At 37.3% G+C, this 19,388-nt stretch overlaps 2 protein-coding genes across 9 annotated transcripts in view; one reads left to right on the plus strand and one right to left on the minus strand.

Annotated features, from left to right (window-relative positions):
- The window catches only part of LOC125652837 (peptidylglycine alpha-amidating monooxygenase-like), a 37,710-nt gene extending 33,731 nt beyond the window's left edge, over window positions 1-3,979 (plus strand). For all 8 annotated transcript variants that reach the window (XM_056166451.1, XM_056166445.1, XM_056166444.1 and 5 more), the window contains one exon: window positions 1,231-3,979. In XM_056166451.1, the coding sequence (XP_056022426.1) occupies window positions 1,231-1,412 (182 nt within the window). In that variant the 3' untranslated portion in view covers window positions 1,413-3,979. The remainder of the gene's footprint in view (window positions 1-1,230) is intronic.
- A 3,679-nt stretch (window positions 3,980-7,658) lies between these two features.
- LOC125652743 (uncharacterized) lies at window positions 7,659-18,800 on the minus strand. The gene is made up of 4 exons (XM_048882128.2): window positions 18,262-18,800; window positions 12,764-12,866; window positions 12,039-12,231; window positions 7,659-8,257 (listed from the first exon to the last, which is right to left on the minus strand). The coding sequence occupies exons 1-4, from the start codon at window positions 18,563-18,565 to the stop codon at window positions 8,207-8,209; spliced, it is 651 nt and encodes a 216-aa protein (XP_048738085.1). The 5' UTR covers window positions 18,566-18,800; the 3' UTR covers window positions 7,659-8,206.
- Window positions 18,801-19,388: the final 588 nt, after the last annotated feature.

Here is a 19,388-nt window from a genome sequence, read left to right on the forward strand (position 1 = left end):
ATCTTCCTTGTCTGCCAAAATGTATTCCGTTAAAATTATTAGCATACCTTTGAGCCAGCAAATCGCTAAATTTTAGATCTGCGGAAAAAACCCGCTATAAGGTAATTACTGTTTCATTTTTTTTAAAAAAGCTTGATCTTTTATCAGCCTAGTGGCAGGTGCTCTCTGATTGCATCCGGTATAAATGAGTTATACTGTGGACAATTGGACCTCTCTGGTGTCGTGCTCTAGTCTGTATATAATCAAGTTCATCACGGAACTGTTGTTGCTTTTCTTGTGAGCAGGGAACTGCTTCTTCAATGCTTTTTACTCAACTGCTTTATTATTTTCTGTTGCTTTCCTAATGATAGAACATTATGCTATTCTTTGTACACAGAGCAAAAATCTGCACATCACAGTGTTAATCCAGCTGAGCGCATTCAGGTAACTTCAAACGGAGACAGGTGCTAATACAACTTAGAAAGACTAATGTACTAACACTTTTTACAGGTGGACAATCAAATTTCACTTACTGGTATGATGTACACCAGATACAGGCATGTTCTAACAAAGAATGAGAGTCAATCTAAGGCATGAAGAAAATCCAAATTAACAATTGGCTGTGGTAGTGAATGTACTTGGTGTCTGATGATTTATCCTGTAAAAATCAAGAAATGGTTTTGTTCCATGGTTGTAAAACTTTTTGGTGAAAGTTGAACTTGGCGTTTATTGCTGGTGTTCAGACTTTCCTGTCCATTGATGGACGTGTGACCTGGCTGGTCAGTTTTATTACTGGTAATGATTGACCATGCAAAGGTGGGGCTCTATTAATCACTGCATTATAATAATGATTACCAGCCAGTTCTATCTATAAACAGGGTTATATTAGGTCATATTAACAGGAAACATTGTAATCAACGATATTTTATGTAATAGGTGTATTTCAGATGAAGTTTCTCAGGATATTTTGATTAAAGTTTACTTTTTGTCTGGCTTAAATGAAATCAGTTTTAAAAACTATTAAGTTTAGGTTCTCCTGGTAGAATGGCCCTTTAATGAAAAATATAATTCAGTATATATTGTGCCAGTATTTTGTTGTTAGTGCATGTTTAAAAAAGAGGTCTGAAAGTCACATTTCCATCTTACTTGTATCACAGGATCAGACGTTTCTACCTCAAGAATAGCAGTAAAACTATTTTATTTCTTGCATAAAAATGAAATTCTACTGACATAACATTTTGCTTTTGATAGGCCAACACGATTGTTGCCGACGACATCGATCACGGTCCAGGAAGAAATTTAACATTGGTCACTTCCTCACTCCACACCGAGGATTTGACCGACTGAGTCAGGAGGAGAGTGACACAGAATTCGACCCATTAAACGAGGAATCTGATGAGGAAGAGGAGTACTCGATTACCCGAAAGGCCTGAGGGGAGGGAAAAAAATACGGAGGAAGAGGAGTACTCAATTACCCGCAAGGCCCGAGGGGAGAGAAAAAATTTACCAAGGGTTGGAAATCTGAACATCATTAGTTATTAAAGGCCTGAAATCTCTACATTTTCCATTGTAGGTCCCCAAGTTGTGATATTATGTAACATATTTTGTTGTTTTGTGATAGTAATTATTTTTCCCCCAACTTAGAAACTTCATATGTGTAGCATGTATGTCACCATAAAAATACAGTGTAGAAATTAATGACTTACAGAAAAAAAGAAAAGGATTTAAAACAAATATAATCTCGTTATTTTGATTTGAAATCCATTGTGTCAGATGTTCGTCATCACCAGGGTATTTAACAAATTGTTGAGAGGGGGCGAGACTTTGTACTTGTGAGACACGTTTACTGTTCATTGGTAACAGGTGTTCAAACTTTATTGATCACTGTTATAAATACCTCATAACTTCCATGAAGACTTAGCCACAGCTAAGCTATTAAGTCCTTGTTTTATTTTTGTGCTATGCATGCATTTTATTGAGACTTTATGAACAGTTTATGTTCAAGAGGGTTTAAATATACCCTGCCAGTTAGTTCAATATAGAACAGTCATAATTCCATATTGCTAATATTAAATTACGTTTTTGATTGTGGGCATTTACAGGTACTTTTTAACCATTTCAATTTTTATATTTGGATTCTTGACTGCCTTGTCAATTAAAACATGCAACAGGACCCTGAGTTGGCCTGTTTTTGTAGTGTCATGTTGACTGAGCATTTTTGTAATGTTTTAATACTTAGGATAAAAAAAATCTACGGATTTCACAATCAAAGTTTACACCAATAGCAGTAAAAGGCAATATTAGACCAATCTTAGCATTCAGAACTGTGCGGACTCTTTGTGTATTGTTTTGTTTATACGTTATGTTGATGTTTCTGCACATTGATGGCAGTATTTTTGTTATTTTACCACGTATATTATTAATTTACGAGATGTACATGTTTATTCGCACCATCTACTAGTCCACCATGTATAGACCTTCATCTACTAGTCCACTATGAATGGCCTTCTTCCCTTTATGAAAAAGGCTTCTTGGTAAGAAAAGTTTCCATTTTAGGCTAACTGTTACAGGGTTGTTTTTTTTCATGCTCCATTTTTTTCTGTTAACTGTATATTTTGGGATATGGGAATACAGCTGTGTATTTCTTATTTTTATGTTTAAAAGTCAATTTTCATAGAGTAAGAACACCATATTTTTGAATGAGGACAACATTTTTGGTAATCTTTCATTCTGCTATTTTAGTTTTTTTGTCTTTTTATAAGTATGCTAAGGTTTTGTTTTCTTGAACATACTTTGCATTCTTACAAACATTTTTATTGTTACTTTAGCTTATTCTGTCAGTGTTGAAGAATTGACCGAGTTTTATACATGTTGCAATATATATTTATTAGCATGTTACAATACTAATTTTAGTTTGTAATTTTATCTTTTTAATCTGTAATTATCAGTCTTACAACATTACATGTATCATATCATATTATTTTTTTTTTTTAAAAAACAATCAGATTTTTTAATGCATCTTGTTGCTTAATCTTATCTGTACAATCAGGCTTGTGTTCCTTCACCGTTCAACTTTGTCTTTTAACATTCAGGCTTTTTGGTAAAATGTGTTCTTTTAGTTTATTTTCTTCACTGCTTGTTCCTATATTTGTTGTATCTTGATGTCACATGTAATTTAGCATGATCACTCAGACAGGGTGATGTGGATGCACAGTTCACACAGACAAGCATAGCTTTGGTTTGAGTTGTTAACATTCGGTTATTTAAGAGACACGGCCCGCGAGATGCAATAAAGTTGGCTGTCTATTTTCGTTATTCTCCTTGCTGTTTAAGAGTGTCGTAGTCCAAAGTAATATTTTCTTTCTTAACAGGGTAGAGCATTGTTTGACCATGACATCTGTGCATTGTGAGTCATGGTCAGACAATATTTTCCGTCATGAGCTCTATTTATTTTATGTCCCCTGTAGAGAGTGTTGATTTCTGTTTCTGAAATTCATTTGACTGGTATTAATTTCTTCATGCAATCTTTGTAATATATAAACCAATATGTCACAATGTACATGACCGGGTTCGTTACAGTGTGGTCAGATTACTTATTTTTGTATCAAATTTTGTATTTGGCAACTCCTGTCTTTAAAATTAATGCATCACGGTTTTCCTTTTGTGTTGTGAATTTTTTTTTTCCATTCATAAATCAGTGTTTCCTTTCTAGTCAAATAGCCCTAACCTGCCCACCAGGGCCTGGCTTTCAAATAGCCCTAGCCTGCCCACCAGGGCCTGGCTTTCTTGTTTAAGTATGGTTTGGGCTGTACATATGACATTTGTCTTTTTCTTAAATATTATTAGTTCTATTTATAAAAAGCATTATTATTTTTCCTACCCCATTCCCAAAAGACCTTCGATTCTTGTTGCCAAAGTGACCACAGTCTGATGGGTATTTCTTGTCTTAGCATTCCATTTCTGTGGTGTTGTCATTTCATCAATAAATTATAACACAATTTATCCTTGTTTTCTCCATTTATCGGCACTCTCGTTTCGCAGACGTTGCCGTCAAGATGTCCGCGTTTTAAGTTTGTAGAAGACATCCTTTTTGGCTTGCGATTCCACAAAAAAGGAGAGAAACTTGCATTCCATAAACTAAGTTTACCAGGCTTAAACTATAGTTTACAGGACAGGGTGTTGATTACAATTAAAATTTTCAAAACTACGGTTTACTGGGCGTTAATTACAATTAAAAAATATATGTATTAGAGTTTTCAGAATTCATAAATCCACAAAAATATCAAAATAGCACTGAAAGTAACGTTTGTCATGAATATTGAATCAATCCTGTCTTCATCCTGAAAAGTTTATGATTAGACTAAAATCAATTTTTAATGAAGTTTTAATTGAATTGGCCTAAGGAAATTTAAAAGACAGGACTTCCTTTTTGATTCTTAATTGAATGTACACATGTATAGTGAAAATTGATTAGATTATGTATTTATCTACTGTCGGATAAATATGCAGTACTACAGTACATGTAATCATGTTACAGAAAAAAATAAAGGTTTGGAAATGGTTGAAATAGAAAATCCAAGATGGTTACTTGGCACATTTAGACTTCTGTCTTATTCTGTGGGATGACATGACGGGTGATTAAGGGGACATCAATCTTTATGGTGCTCCTAATTATAGCCTTCCCTCGGAGGGGGAATTGAGAGGGAAGCCAATCTTTCTTACTTATAATTATCGCTCGCGCTCTCCCTTTGGGTAATCATTGATGTTGTAAGAATTACATCGTGAGACGGAACATAATTTAAAACATTAAGAATAAGTATAAGTATACATGTTAATTTAAAACAGAGAAATAACACTAAATATCAGACCCGAACTGTCGTGCCCAAAACATCGCGCACCCGAACCGTCGTCACCAAACTCCCAAACTGTCGCACACCTGTAAAGACCCTAATACAGCGAGGAAAGCGAGTATGAAATCGACAATATTGCGAGTAGATAATGTTTACATGGGTCGCTGTCTACACACTATTTGGTAATGTTTACATGGGTCGCTGTCTACACACTATTTGGTAATGTTTACATGGGTCGCTGTCTACACACTATTTGGTAATGTTTACATGGGTCGCTGTCTACACACTATTTGGTAATGTTTACATGGGTCGCTGTCTACACACTATTTGGTAATGTTTACATGGGTGGCTGTCTACACACTATTTGGTAATGTTTACATGGGTGGCTGTCTACACACTATTTGGTAATGTTTATATGGGTCGCTGTCTACACACTATTTGGTAATGTTTACATGGGTGGCTGTCTACACACTATTTGGTAATGTTTACATGGGTGGCTGTCTACACACTATTTGGTAATGTTTACATGGGTCGCTGTCTACACACTATTTGGTAATGTTTACATGGGTCGCTGTCTACACACTATTTGGTAATGTTTACATGGGTCGCTGTCTACACACTATTTGGTAATGTTTATATGGGTCGCTGTCTACACACTATTTGGTTATTGCTTTATACATCGACAATATTGCGAGTAGATAATGTTTACATGGGTCGCTGTCTACACACTATTTGGTAATGTTTACATGGGTCGCTGTCTACACTCTATTTGGTAATGTTTACATGGGTCGCTGTCTACACACTATTTGGTAATGTTTACATGGGTCGCTGTCTACACACTATTTGGTAATGTTTACATGGGTCGCTGTCTACACACTATTTGGTAATGTTTACATGGGTCGCTGTCTACACACTATTTGGTAATGTTTACATGGGTCGCTGTCTACACACTATTTGGTAATGTTTACATGGGTCGCTGTCTACACACTATTTGGTAATGTTTACATGGGTGGCTGTCTACACACTATTTGGTAATGTTTACATGGGTGGCTGTCTACACACTATTTGGTAATGTTTACATGGGTCGCTGTCTACACACTATTTGGTAATGTTTACATGGGTGGCTGTCTACACACTATTTGGTAATGTTTACATGGGTCGCTGTCTACACACTATTTGGTAATGTTTACATGGGTGGCTGTCTACACACTATTTGGTAATGTTTACATGGGTGGCTGTCTACACACTATTTGGTAATGTTTACATGGGTCGCTGTCTACACACTATTTGGTAATGTTTACATGGGTCGCTGTCTACACACTATTTGGTAATGTTTACATGGGTCGCTGTCTACACACTATTTGGTAATGTTTACATGGGTGGCTGTCTACACACTATTTGGTAATGTTTACATGGGTCGCTGTCTACACACTATTTGGTAATGTTTATATGGGTGGCTGTCTACACACTATTTGGTAATGTTTACATGGGTCGCTGTCTACACACTATTTGGTAATGTTTACATGGGTGGCTGTCTACACACTATTTGGTAATGTTTACATGGGTCGCTGTCTACACACTATTTGGTAATGTTTACATGGGTCGCTGTCTACACACTATTTGGTAATGTTTATATGGGTCGCTGTCTACACACTATTTGGTAATGTTTACATGGGTCGCTGTCTACACACTATTTGGTAATGTTTATATGGGTGGCTGTCTACACACTATTTGGTAATGTTTACATGGGTGGCTGTCTACACACTATTTGGTAATGTTTACATGGGTCGCTGTCTACACACTATTTGGTAATGTTTACATGGGTGGCTGTCTACACACTATTTGGTAATGTTTACATGGGTCGCTGTCTACACACTATTTGGTAATGTTTACATGGGTCGCTGTCTACACACTATTTGGTAATGTTCTGTAATTGGCGCTGTTTTTCTAAAATAAACATTGCAATTATTATTTATTTTTGGATTAGACAAATTATGATACAATGTACAGTACGTTACAAATTGCCAACAAGGCCTGGCTACTGTCACGGGTGCATAATAATTATTTGACAAATTGTCAACAAGGCCTAGCTACTGTCACGGGTGCATAATAATTATTTGACAAATTGTCAACAAGGCCTAGCTACTGTCATGGGTGCATAATAATTATTTAACAGTCGTTAACATAAGTTTAAAGTCGTGAAACTGTATCAGATAAACTATGTTTAATATCCGTTAATCTTGTTTTACAACTTTAACAATAATTTCAGTTTGTAAACTATCATTAGCAGCAGGGAATATAGTTTAGAATTGCTAATTATAGTTAACAAATCGTGAAACTTAATTTAACAGACAAACTATATTGAACGAACTTGATGGATGACCCCTGTAGCGAGCGCTGAAATTGATTGGGCGTGGTATTTAGTTCTTCTTGCACTCTGTGTAAATTTAATTTATATTTGTTAAATTATCATATACGGCTGATAAACCTGGCTTAACAAATATGAAACTATGTTCCTCTCATTTTTGTGAAATCAGCATGCCATACATGTAATCCTCGATGGGTTGTTTCTAATGAGTACAGTGTATATGCACTTGGGTAAATTCGTGTCTCTTGTGACGTCTAGATACGAGTGAAACTCGATGTGACGTAAAACACATACAAATTCAATTCCACACAAAATGTGACGGAATGACCGAGGACGGACCCGACCATCAGTAGAGGCCCCGGACATTTACTGGCGGACAATAAAGAGTCAGAAGAAACCGAAAGTCCATTTAAAATGTCGATAAATTCAACTTTCCAGTGTAAAAGATGACGTGAAAAAACTTCTCTTTTTTCCGATTTATTTAAACAAAAAAATTAAAAGAAAATAACGCTGTATTGGTTCCGACTGACAGTCCAGCAAGTCAACAAAACCAAAAGGATATATATTAATTGTCGCCATTTCCCACAGTCTAGCTAGTCAATAAAAACAATGGAATATGTTATTCACCGCCCATTCCAGAGTCTAGCTAGTCAATATAATCAAATAAATATATCAACTGTCAATCTGTGCCAGCAGTCCAACTAGTCAATAAAACCAAAAGGATATATTAATTGTCGCCCGTGTAAAACAATAATAATAGGATGTAAACAGATAAAGATGCATCTGATCGATTCAGCCTGAGGTCATATCAGAGGTCAAACTTCACCTTGTAAAGGTTAGAGGCCACACTTTACATCAAGATAGGGGTTAGAGGTCGTACTTCGCCTTTCGGGAAAGGTCAAGGTCACACTTCACCTCTCGTAAATCAAATGCAGAAGTCTTATCACAAAATAGCGTGTATCCACAAAAGGACATTTTTAATGGTTTGTCTCTGTGTTTATCGCTGTCTTCACGAGGAACAGTCTGGCACGCCACATTGAAACTGTCCTGTCTGCTTCCTCTACAAAATACGATTTCAGTAAATGTCAAGTGTAAATATAGAATATTCAAACATTTCGCTTGGAGATGGAAATAATCTCCGTCTTAAATAACAAACAGGTACCTGGCTCAGACACAGAAACGACAGGGCTCAGTGTCTTGGCTAACACTTGCAACACACTGTCAAAGACGTGTTCGATTGGACTGCTTTCTTTTAAATGGCAACCGTAGCTCTTTAAAAGACTAATAAAAGTTACGTGTACAGCTGTCAATTAATTTGCCACTTAAACATAAATGATAAAGTGACGAAATACATTGGGAGTTCACTTCCTTTCTAACTTTCATCCCGAATTAATCGGAAATAAAATGTGTGGATTTATTCCGCCGATATCCGAAAGCGCTTATTGAATGAACTGACTCGGGGAATTACAACCCAAGTGCGTGGCTATAATTGTCTTTTATTAAAGTGAGATCATAAACAGTGTCACTATCAGATTATAAATACTATTAAGGTAACAATGCTTTTCGTTTATGATAAAGTGTTTGATAACATCATGATATGCATTTTGTTGAATTATAACTCTCGCTCTCTCTCTCTCTCTCTCTCTCTCTCGCTCGCTCGCTCGCTCGCGGCACACATAGACGTATTTCAATAGTTAATGCTACTTGTACATGACATTTGAATATGCTATTTAAGGAAAGAACTAAATATCATTGCGATGGCAAGCATTATAAATGGGTCCCGGCTTTGTGGTATTATTTATAGGAGATCCAAACTTGATCTGTAATCCATTAAGTTCAGGTATAAATTTTCAATTCAATAGCTGCATGGATCGCCAAAACAAGTCCGGAAAACTGTCAAATTCCTGAAATTGGCCAAGTTCAAGGTCTGTATCTCTTTCAAAAATAGTTCAACAAAGGCCAGATTCAAAATCTGTAACACAGTGATACAAGTTCATGAAATAAATTATCAAATCCACTGCTGCAGGGATAGACCAAAAAAGTCGGGAAAAGTGTTCGCACGGACAGACGGACGGACGGACGCACATGGACTGGTCACTATAGGACTATTGCCCATTGTAAGGCCCTAATAATACACACCCAAATGTCAGCCCGAGGGGTACATTGATTGATGAGCGGTTGATATTGGTGGAGTACAGATATCAGTGGAGTACAAATATCGGTGGATTACAGATATTGGTGGAGGGCTGATATTGGTTGTCGTCCGTCGTCGTGCGTTAACAATTGAACATTTTTAACTTCTTCTTGATAACTACCAGTCCAATTCTTTTCAAATTTGGTATGAAGCATGTTTGGACAAGGGGGGCATACATTGTAAATTTCATGACTCCAGCACCCCTGGGGCCCTAGGGGCGGGTCAAAAACTGCCTAAAATTATGTGTAAAAAACTTTAATAACATCTTCTTTAGTGTTATTGATACTACATTGACACTAAATGGATATTTAGAAAGCGCAGGTAGTCCTTTATCAAAATTGTAAATTTGATGGATCCCCAGAGTAGGGGTTCTGACCCCAGGGTAGGGCCAAACTTAGTATATAGTATTTATGTACAAGTTTGCTGATACTGTATAAAATCTAAATGCACACTTAGGAATACCAGAAAAGGATGTACAAAAAAATGGTGAATTTCACAACCCAGGGTTTTGACTCTAGGATGGGTCCAAATTAGTCATATCTTTTGATGTTTTAATGTTAATACACCTATTATATAATGTAAAGCCTTTCATCTGTGTATGTACTTTTGAGGTCAGTGAAGTTTTAAGAATACATCTTGTTTTATAAAGCTGAACATTAGAATTTACCGGTAGCTTAGATATTCAAAACAGGAATTTTTTTCTAGATTTCATAGCCCTTGGGAGTAGTGATACTTTTTCACTAGTATTCAGGTGACCGATAAGGCATATGGGCCTCTTGTTTTTTTTTTTTTTTTTTTTTTTTTTATTATTATTTTCTTTTATTTCACTCAGTTGACATACATATCCACAGAAGTAGATACAAAAGAATATGAATATATATAACCAGATGAGCGAGTAGATATTGGTATAGGGCTGATATTGATGGATCGGTGATATTGATGGAGTGCAGATATTGGCGGGGGGTTGATGTACACACAAAATGAATAGAAATAATCATCATTATGTTACTAAGTTACAGTCGAAATTTTATCTTCGAAAGTTTGTTTGATTACCTTACCATGAAAACGCGAGACTTGAAAAGTTCAGATATTTGGCAAAATGCTTTTTTAAAAATTAAGCTCTGACGCTATTTTTGTGAACATTTTGAAGCGGACCCCCATGGGTTATCCTTGTTATTTATGTATGTATATACCGAACAAACATTTATTTTTTTATCTGCGGAAGGTCGAGGTTCGAATCTCGGCCGCGACAGACCCAAGTCGTTAAAACAGGTAGTGACAGGTCCGTCATTCTCGGTTTCCTTCCCCTTTAACAGGTTGGGAACACTTCCCATATATAGCGAGTTAAAATCCACCCATGACGTCATTCTTTTGTTTGAACACTCCATTATTTTTTAGGAATGGAGTGTTCGGAAAGTAGGTCAACCTGTATACAAGTAGATATAAATGCATGTGCAACAAAAGAATGAAAAACGTAAGACATGATTAAAATGCACAAAGTTTAGTTTTTATTAATGTTTACAGGAGTGGATTTTAAGTGGGTCGATGTACTCGTATCACTCCATTCTTTAAAAGCAATGGACCTCGGCCCCTTCGGGGCCTCGGCCCATTACTTTTAAGGAATGGAGCGATACTCGTACATTCTCGCTAAAACGCGATTATCCCTCTTTAGCGAGAAATAAACATTACCATAAACAGGTGTTTTGGCATCTTTATTGAAAATAATGGCAAATCCCGTGCAACGCTGAATAAGTGCAACACGCACTCAACATGATGTGCATTGTTTCTATGAAATTGACAACATAGTCATGAAATTGCATATCAAAGTTGCTGCGTAAGAGGGAAGCAGTCTGAAATCCAATACACGTACACATCGTGAGTGTTTTTGTTTTCATTAATTTGCAGAAGTATCAGACATTTTTGCACTTTTTCTTCTTTTCACGTGAATCACGAAGAGATGTAACTCCACGGGTGTTTTTCTCGGTTGTACGGGATATATTTATTCTCGCTAGAGAGGAATAATCGCGTTTTACTACTTTTAGCGAGAATATCTCGCTATAGGGGAAGTGTTCCCAACCTGTTTAAAAGTTCTGGCAACAGGTGATACATCAGGCTCTTTTCATAGCCTTTTGATAAGTACATATTTACCATTTAACTCATTGTCTCTTATTTTAAAAGTTTTATCGTATTTTTACAGCCTTTCTTACTTTTGATTCCATGTTTACGTTTAAATCTCCACCACGTGAAAGTCCTACATTCATACGCATATTACGAAGTAGTTCCAAAATTAGGATAAGAAAACGGCGATTTTAAACAATTTACAGTAAGCATCGATTTAATTGCACCAAAACCATTTCATAATATGACTAAATATTTAGTCCAAAACATAAATGTTGGATATTAGAAACTTTTACAAGATTTCTGTAAAAAGCCGTGGACAAGAGGTGTAGTGCAAGGAGCGCACGGAACTCTGGGTAGAGGCCCCGTGTCACAGTAGGTGCGGCACGCTAAAGAACCCTCACTGCTCAATGACCGTAAGCGCCGAGCATTGGCCTAAATTTGAAGCCCTTCACCGATCTTGAGTGACGTCTCCATATGTGAAAAAATCTCGAGGGGGACGTTAAACAAGATTCAATCAATTACTTACACTGTATTGTGGTCTACAGGGGTACTTCCTCTTTGTACAGTACTGTCGTTTAACACACTTCCCGTATCGTCTCAGACACCGGAAATCGTCTTTTATACAAGCCTTACAATTTGGTTCCGCTATGAATCTACAGGCCTGACATGAAGTATGCTGACAAGGATGTTGGCAACCACGTGTTAGGTCTGTAACGTTACTAAAATATAAAGTACAAAGATGTTGGCAACCGTAGGACAGCTTGGTAAGCGTTACTAACTAAAAAGGAAGTTTGCAGACAAGGATGTGATCCGCAGCGTTGCTAACTTCATATTTAATCTAGTGCATATATATCGTCTATTTTGGTCAAACACTGTTTATTATCACCTGCTAATATTCTGTTTGGGGAAGAAAAAAAACCTCCCTGTTAGGAAATATACACGTGGATTCAGTAAAGCTTATTTTTAATTTGAACTTGTTTTAATGCCCCCTCTTATGACGCCTTGGCTAATTTTAAGTGGCGTTTAATAGAACGAAGCTTAAGGCGAGAAACATGCGGAAATTTTATTTCATGAACTATAGTTAATATTTGTACTTCTCAGCGAAGTACCTACGTCAGATACTTCAAGAAAAGTCGTAAAAGGTGTCAAGAAAACTCCCATTAACTGGGAACAACATAGAGCACTACTGACTGACTGCTGTAAAACACTCGTATTCTACCATGTATAGTTACTTAAGTTTATCGTACTCACATGGCGCTGCATATTGCTCTGGGATGCTCTCGACAAAACTTGGGTGAACACTTCGGTTGACATTTTGGAAGAGGTCTCGGAGCATCTTGGATATGTGAAGGAACTGTGTGAAAAACAAGTAACTATATATACATCGTAGATATTATAGTGATTGTCCTTAATTAAGGAGGAGTAGCACACCGTCATACAATGGCCGGCTTCGAACCATTAAAAAATAAATTTCATTAATACATCTTTTTTCCTTAAAATTTTTAATGTCTAGCCAGTTGGGTTAAAGTGATTGGATATCGATCGCGATTTCGAACAATACCGTGTGGTTTCTTCATGGATCACTGGATGTGAGTGAAGCTCATTTATTGTCCTTCTTATGTACCTGGCCAAGAGATCAGGGTGTTGTGTATACTTTTGATATACACAGGAAGTGTCTCAGGGCCGTATGCAGAGTTTCAGTGGTGATAGTGTTTGTATTATGAATCCCTAACAATAGCTGACGCGTAGTCTACATCCTCTCTCTCTCTCTCTCTCTCTCTCTCTCTCTCTCTCTCTCTCTCTCTCTCTCTCATTCACGCCTCAATGAATAATTTCTTTTAAAAAATATAGAACTACATTTTGTATCATAAATTAATAATATGAATTAGAATGTTTTTAGAAATTAATGTGAAAATCATTGTGATTTCATAATGCATGTATATAGAGGAGAAAAAAATACAATTATATTAAAATTGCATTGTTTAGGTGACTTCTTTTTTTATTTGAAGTACGAGGAAATAGCAGTTGTGTTGTGAACAGGTACAGGCTATCAAAACTCTGGTATATTGGGTTTCCTCAAGATCTAAAGAATGCCAGTAAGTATTGGCTATCATTGCTATCAAAACACCTCTGGGGTCTCTCCAGACCACAGTGTCTGCAGATGTCACTCCACCTGATATCTATTGTTAAATGTTGGATTGATGGGTGGTTTACCATTGATCATGATACGGGTAAAATTTAGGGATGTAAACTTAAAATTGGGTCTTTAACCCCACCCCCCACCCTTGCTTACTTTGAACTAAACCTGTATAATTCTTTTTTCACTGAATAAAGTAAATCTTGAATTTTTTTATTTCAAAATATTCATCGAGTACATCTCCCATTTTCCATTCTAAATAGTTTCCTCTCATGTGATGTGCCTCGTTAAAGAAAAACAGCCTGTAGAATAAAGTTTATCTTAGACACTGAAATCATTTGGGATATTCGTAATTAACCTGGACACTGCGCTATCTGACATCAAAATCAGCGTTTGGTTGCGGTTTTGTTCGTACATTTGCCTCGTTACTGTTAATTGTATGTCGTATCAACATTAACATCATCTCCCGGTTCTTTCTCCACTCTCTAAATCCAATAATACCGAATGTTTAAAAAGAATCCGATGCCTGTAGGCTCTCCTAAGCTCGAGAGGAACTAGTACAATATACCAATGCGCTGGTATATCGGAGTCTATCAAGGTCATCTGAGAAGTCCACGCCGACTGATTACACCGACCGTACACGGAGATGGACGGGGAGGAACGTAGTGCAAGAAGGCATTATATATCCTGGAGAGATGTTTTATGGGGGTTATTTCCGAACACAGGATCCCAAAATAAGCAGGGGAAAAATTGTAAAAACGCTGGTACCTGATGCTCCGTAGGATATTGCCCAGCCCTAGATGTTGGTACATCTATGCAATGCGTCGTTTACCGATTGTTCATATTTATTGAAACCAAAATACGTACGCTGCTGTAGATAGTAATGTTATAAGAATTGAAATATGTATTTACATGTATATCATTTAAACATAGATCGAACGGAGTTTACGGGGAGGAGTGTAGTCCAGGAATGACTATCACATTGTGTTGTATAGGGCGTGTTTCGGAGTAAGACTTATTGCACCCAGTGTACTCTAAGATATCACTTGTCTGAAACTAAATTGCAGGCCCTTCGTATAGTGCAATTTGACAAATATTCGGGGGGGGGGGGGCTCAAGTTTGTAATTTTCCCGTCCAATTGGGGGTTGCTGAAGACCCCATCATGGCAAAAAACTACCTTTTTCGTTAAAAAACATTCAACCAGGGGGTGGTGGTTGCACCCCCGTAATCCTTTCTAGTAAAAGAAAGCAAGAATCAAGCTGAATGTGAATTATTGAAAAGGCTGCATATGACATTTTGGAAGTACTTTATACTAGTACATTGTTCCCAAAATGTTAAAGTATATTTTTTAAAAAGTTGTATTGTTTTATTACACAGACAAGTCTTTATTATCAACATTTTTTGTATTCTTTTTGTACTGTACCCTCAAAATACTATGAAAATAAAAAAAATATTCGATTGTAGGGTCTTTTAGGATAAAACACTCGTTTCTTTGGTGAATTGTCACTAGCTCAATGTCGTGTCCTGTTCCGATTTAAGCATTGTGTCCTAGCTCGCTCTCGTGGTCCTGTTCCGATTTGTGTGTCGTGTCCTAACTCGCTCTCATGGTTGTGTTCCGATTTGTGCATTGTGTCCTAGTTCGCTCTCATGACCTTGTTCCAATTTGTGCATCGTCTCCTAACTCGCTCTCGATCGTGGTCCTGTTTCGATTTTAGTATTGTGTCCTAAGCTCGCTCTCGTGGCCCTGTTCCGATTTGTGTGTCGTGTCTCTCTTATGACGCGTGTAACTGTTCACAGGTGTTACTTTTCTGACAGTACACAGAACAGTACTACTGGAGAGGCTAATTTTCGGGTGTATTATTTTCAATTTACACAGACAAGCAGTGAAAATTGTCAGTCATGAGTATGTTTGCCCCCCCCCCCCCCCTACACTTTTGGGTCAGTAACGTGAACTCTGTACTTAAGGTGTCTAGTGCATGTAAGAGTAATGTAATAATGTAAATTAACAAAATATGCACGATTTTAAAGTCTACCATAACTGTATTCCAAAGGGAGTCTTTAATCAACGTCTTCCTAACTGCGAGAGCGTACCATGTTGTGTTGGTGACATTAATTATGGTGTCAAATCCCCGCACTCTCTAATATTCTCTCCATCTATCACGTCATCAGGAAAAAAATGAGAGAGAGAGAGAGAAAAAGAGAAATTTACACCATTATATTCTATAAATACTCTTTGAACGAGACCAGGGAAGTTGTCGATATCCTGGTTCCAGAAATAACGACTTGATAATTGTAAATAATTGTAATTAGTGTTTATCGGTGAAATTGAGAGACAATAAACAAAGAGAATCCGAAAACCGTTCCTGAGTAAATCGCCATGACACTTTCCAGTAATGGCTCTGTCATTTAGCAGGTCCTGGACTGTACTCGGTCATACCGCGGTAGTACTGATAAAGATCTCAACGCCTACAGTTGACGTCTCTGCGAATAATGACTGGCCTCGAACTGTCATATTCAGGACTTTGAGCAGATTACTACAACATTGGTACAGAGGAATTAATATTAGCGCTATTCGCCAATCTGTCACATACTCCTTTCAATCTATCACCTCACGCACTTTACACTGTCAGGCCCATGGACCATTATGCTGGCATGATTTTAACAAAAAACTTTTTTCACTTATCTAGATTCATGTACACACAAGTTGAAGAAACCATCATTTTAGAGAAATATTTAATGACTTTCTCTTAATTTTTTTTTAAATGCCCCCAAATATATTTTCGGCTAACCGCTTGTTAAAGTTTGAAACTAAATTAAAACGAATTTGTTAAATCCAGTAGCCATCGTTTTACTTCGCACAAGTATAAAATTGCATATTTTACAATTTTATATGAAATTCATTGTTAAGAACTATTTCATTGTAATGAAATAAATTTTAACTTCTAGTTAGCTGAAATATTAGTTAATTTGAGCAACTGGTTACTGATCTCGATCTGATTTTTCATTACAAGGATTAGAAACTTTAGCTCGTAAACAAATACCCATTCTATAGCTAAATTCCAAAATACACCCAATATACTTTTGTTTATTGCAAATACCCCTAAATGTACGCGATGTCCTGCGCATTTATAGAGTTTTTTCACTCACACAAAAGTTTGTTTTCAAATATAGAAATAAACACATTCACTCTTTTACAGCCATTCAATTTCGATCGATGTTTCGAAATGTAGATTTTACAGAGTGATGGTGGGCTACAAAAATCACCCGAATAGCTTTGTTCAGGGGAAATGAATCAATTCAGTCATGGATGGGCTTTACATGAAATGAATGCCAACAAATTTTGAAAATTGATAAGGTGTGACCCTGTTGTTCAAGAGAGAAAAAAGATGTTTAGAGAATTTTGCGTCATGTTTCTATATATAAACATGTGGTCTTTAATTATGGTTCGACGAAATTTACATCTGCATCACTCGTGGTGACACCCTCCCCCCATTTCACAGATTGCTACATATAAATGTATTTGATTAAATATGTACTACACAGAAAGACTTGCACATTAGAAGCGTTATAGTCATTACTGTATATCATGAAGACTCGTGCCTTTTTCGCTCGTTTTACAAAATTCTTTTTTCAAGTGGATTATAGTACTTACCATTAAACAAAAGTGTATTCCTTTTACACACGGGTGTCTCCATAGAAATTTTGGCTAGAACTGACCCAATAAGGAGTTACGTTCATATATAGAACACTGATGGATTTCGACTCTAGTGAGCTAATTAATAGCAAGGCTCGTTGTTGTTGTTGTTTTGCTGTTTTTCGCCACACTCAACAATTTTTCAGTTATATGGTGGCGCCCAGTTTTTATTGGTGGAAGAGAGAACCCAGATACAATGTACCTGGGAAGAGACCACCGACCTTCCGAAAGTAAACTGGGAAACTTTCTCACTTACCGGTGCGAGCGGGATTCGAACCCGCGCCAAGCAGAGGTGAGCAAGGCTCGTAACCCGGATGAAATGAGCCCACATCCTTGTTTTGAAATATGTTAAACACTAATAAAGCAAACACATTACTGAAAAGACATTTTCTCTCGAGTTTGGTATTTGGGACATTTTTAAAAAATATGGTTTTCTAAACTTCATGTAGTAATTCATTTGGAAAATCGCAATCCAAAAGTCGAACCCCTTTGGAACTCCATGTTACCCCCCACCCCCACTTGCTCCTGAAAAATCCTGGTAACAGGCCTGAAAACATGCATGTTTCACCTATGTTTCTTATGGTAAAAATATCTGTCTTTAAAATGAATTAAAAAATTAATAGCTATGCAGGAAAATGCGATTTGTCATTCTCCGTTTCACTCCACTCTTCAGCTTTAGATATACACTTTATTTGCAAACAATTTTGTACAAGAAAAAACATTGCTGGTAATGATGGTAAAATGAAATTTAATTTACTACCTCTACTACAAAGCTGGTCAATTTCACACTATACTGACGGTGGACAATTTGCAAAAAAAAAACTACACACGTTATACCCAGCTCAGCTTTATAGACTTGCCTTTAAATCACAAAGGAACACCCCACCCCATCCCTCTGTTGACCCGCTGTTTACTTACCTTGAACACACCGACCCTCGGGCTGGCGATCTGTGAATCTCTTGGGGTCCTTGATTTGACAAAACAGTCCACTATCACACTTGCCGAGATAATTAAAATCCCCGCCACACCTTTCCCCCTTAACTTTGGCACAGATGGGACAACATCCACATACCCCGGTGGTGACTCCTCCCTGGCAGGTAAGCTGTGACGGCATACGGGGGTCACAGTGTATCCGATCACAGGCTGGGCACTGCAGTCCTGACCCTAAGGTTACTAATATCATGACAACTCCCGGGTATAACGGCGAGGTGAGCACCACCATGCCGCTCGGTGGCTCCTGTTGTTAGTGATGTACCCGCTGACACCGTTCCTATGAGTTACTGTTGACAATCGTAGACTCGGACTGTCACTGCATGGAAATGCCTGGACCAAGTTTTTTGAAGTCGCATCATCAAAGACGAATGACAAGCGCGTTCTCGTTTTATGACGTTTGATGTTTCATTCAAAAAAGGAGAGAGAAAAATTCCATTGATAAAGACCGAGTCCCACCCACTAGTTTATTAATGCACGACAGTACTGGGCGGGTTTATCGGATGAGAACGCACCAATGGTTTTGTAACCTGTTCAATTTTAGGGTGCCGGGAAAGCCGGATCTGATTCACAGAATCATCGCGACTACTTCAGGAGATTTATTGAATATTTTCGGTTTCTCTGTCAGGTCTGTAAGTGTTGGGCACACATCATTAAGCCGTCGGAACAAACAGGACTGCCACTTGAAATACTTACCTCTGAGTTTGGGGAAAATGTGTCCATATTAACAACAGAATACGATGCAATTAAAATTCTTTTTAATCGCGTCCACACCACGCAGTCGTCTGTATAATAGTATACTACGTGTTCCTCGTGTTTTTTTATTTTAGGCGTATTTTTAAAAAATCTTCAGGAACACTGGTCCCTTCATTGGTTTTAATTTTTGGTGTGTGTGTGAGGCCGGAGGGGGTAGGGGTTGAGTTCACAAATGCAGTAAAATGAAATCTGTACTCTCTCTCTCTCTCTCTCTCTCTCTCTCTCTCTCTCTCTGTTGGTAATTTTTGGGGTAAGATTAACTTGATTTTTCCGTGATGAGTATTTAACTGTATGACATT

Source organism: Ostrea edulis, chromosome 5 (assembly GCF_947568905.1).
Source record: "Ostrea edulis chromosome 5, xbOstEdul1.1, whole genome shotgun sequence".
Taxonomy (NCBI): Eukaryota; Metazoa; Mollusca; class Bivalvia; order Ostreida; family Ostreidae; genus Ostrea; species Ostrea edulis.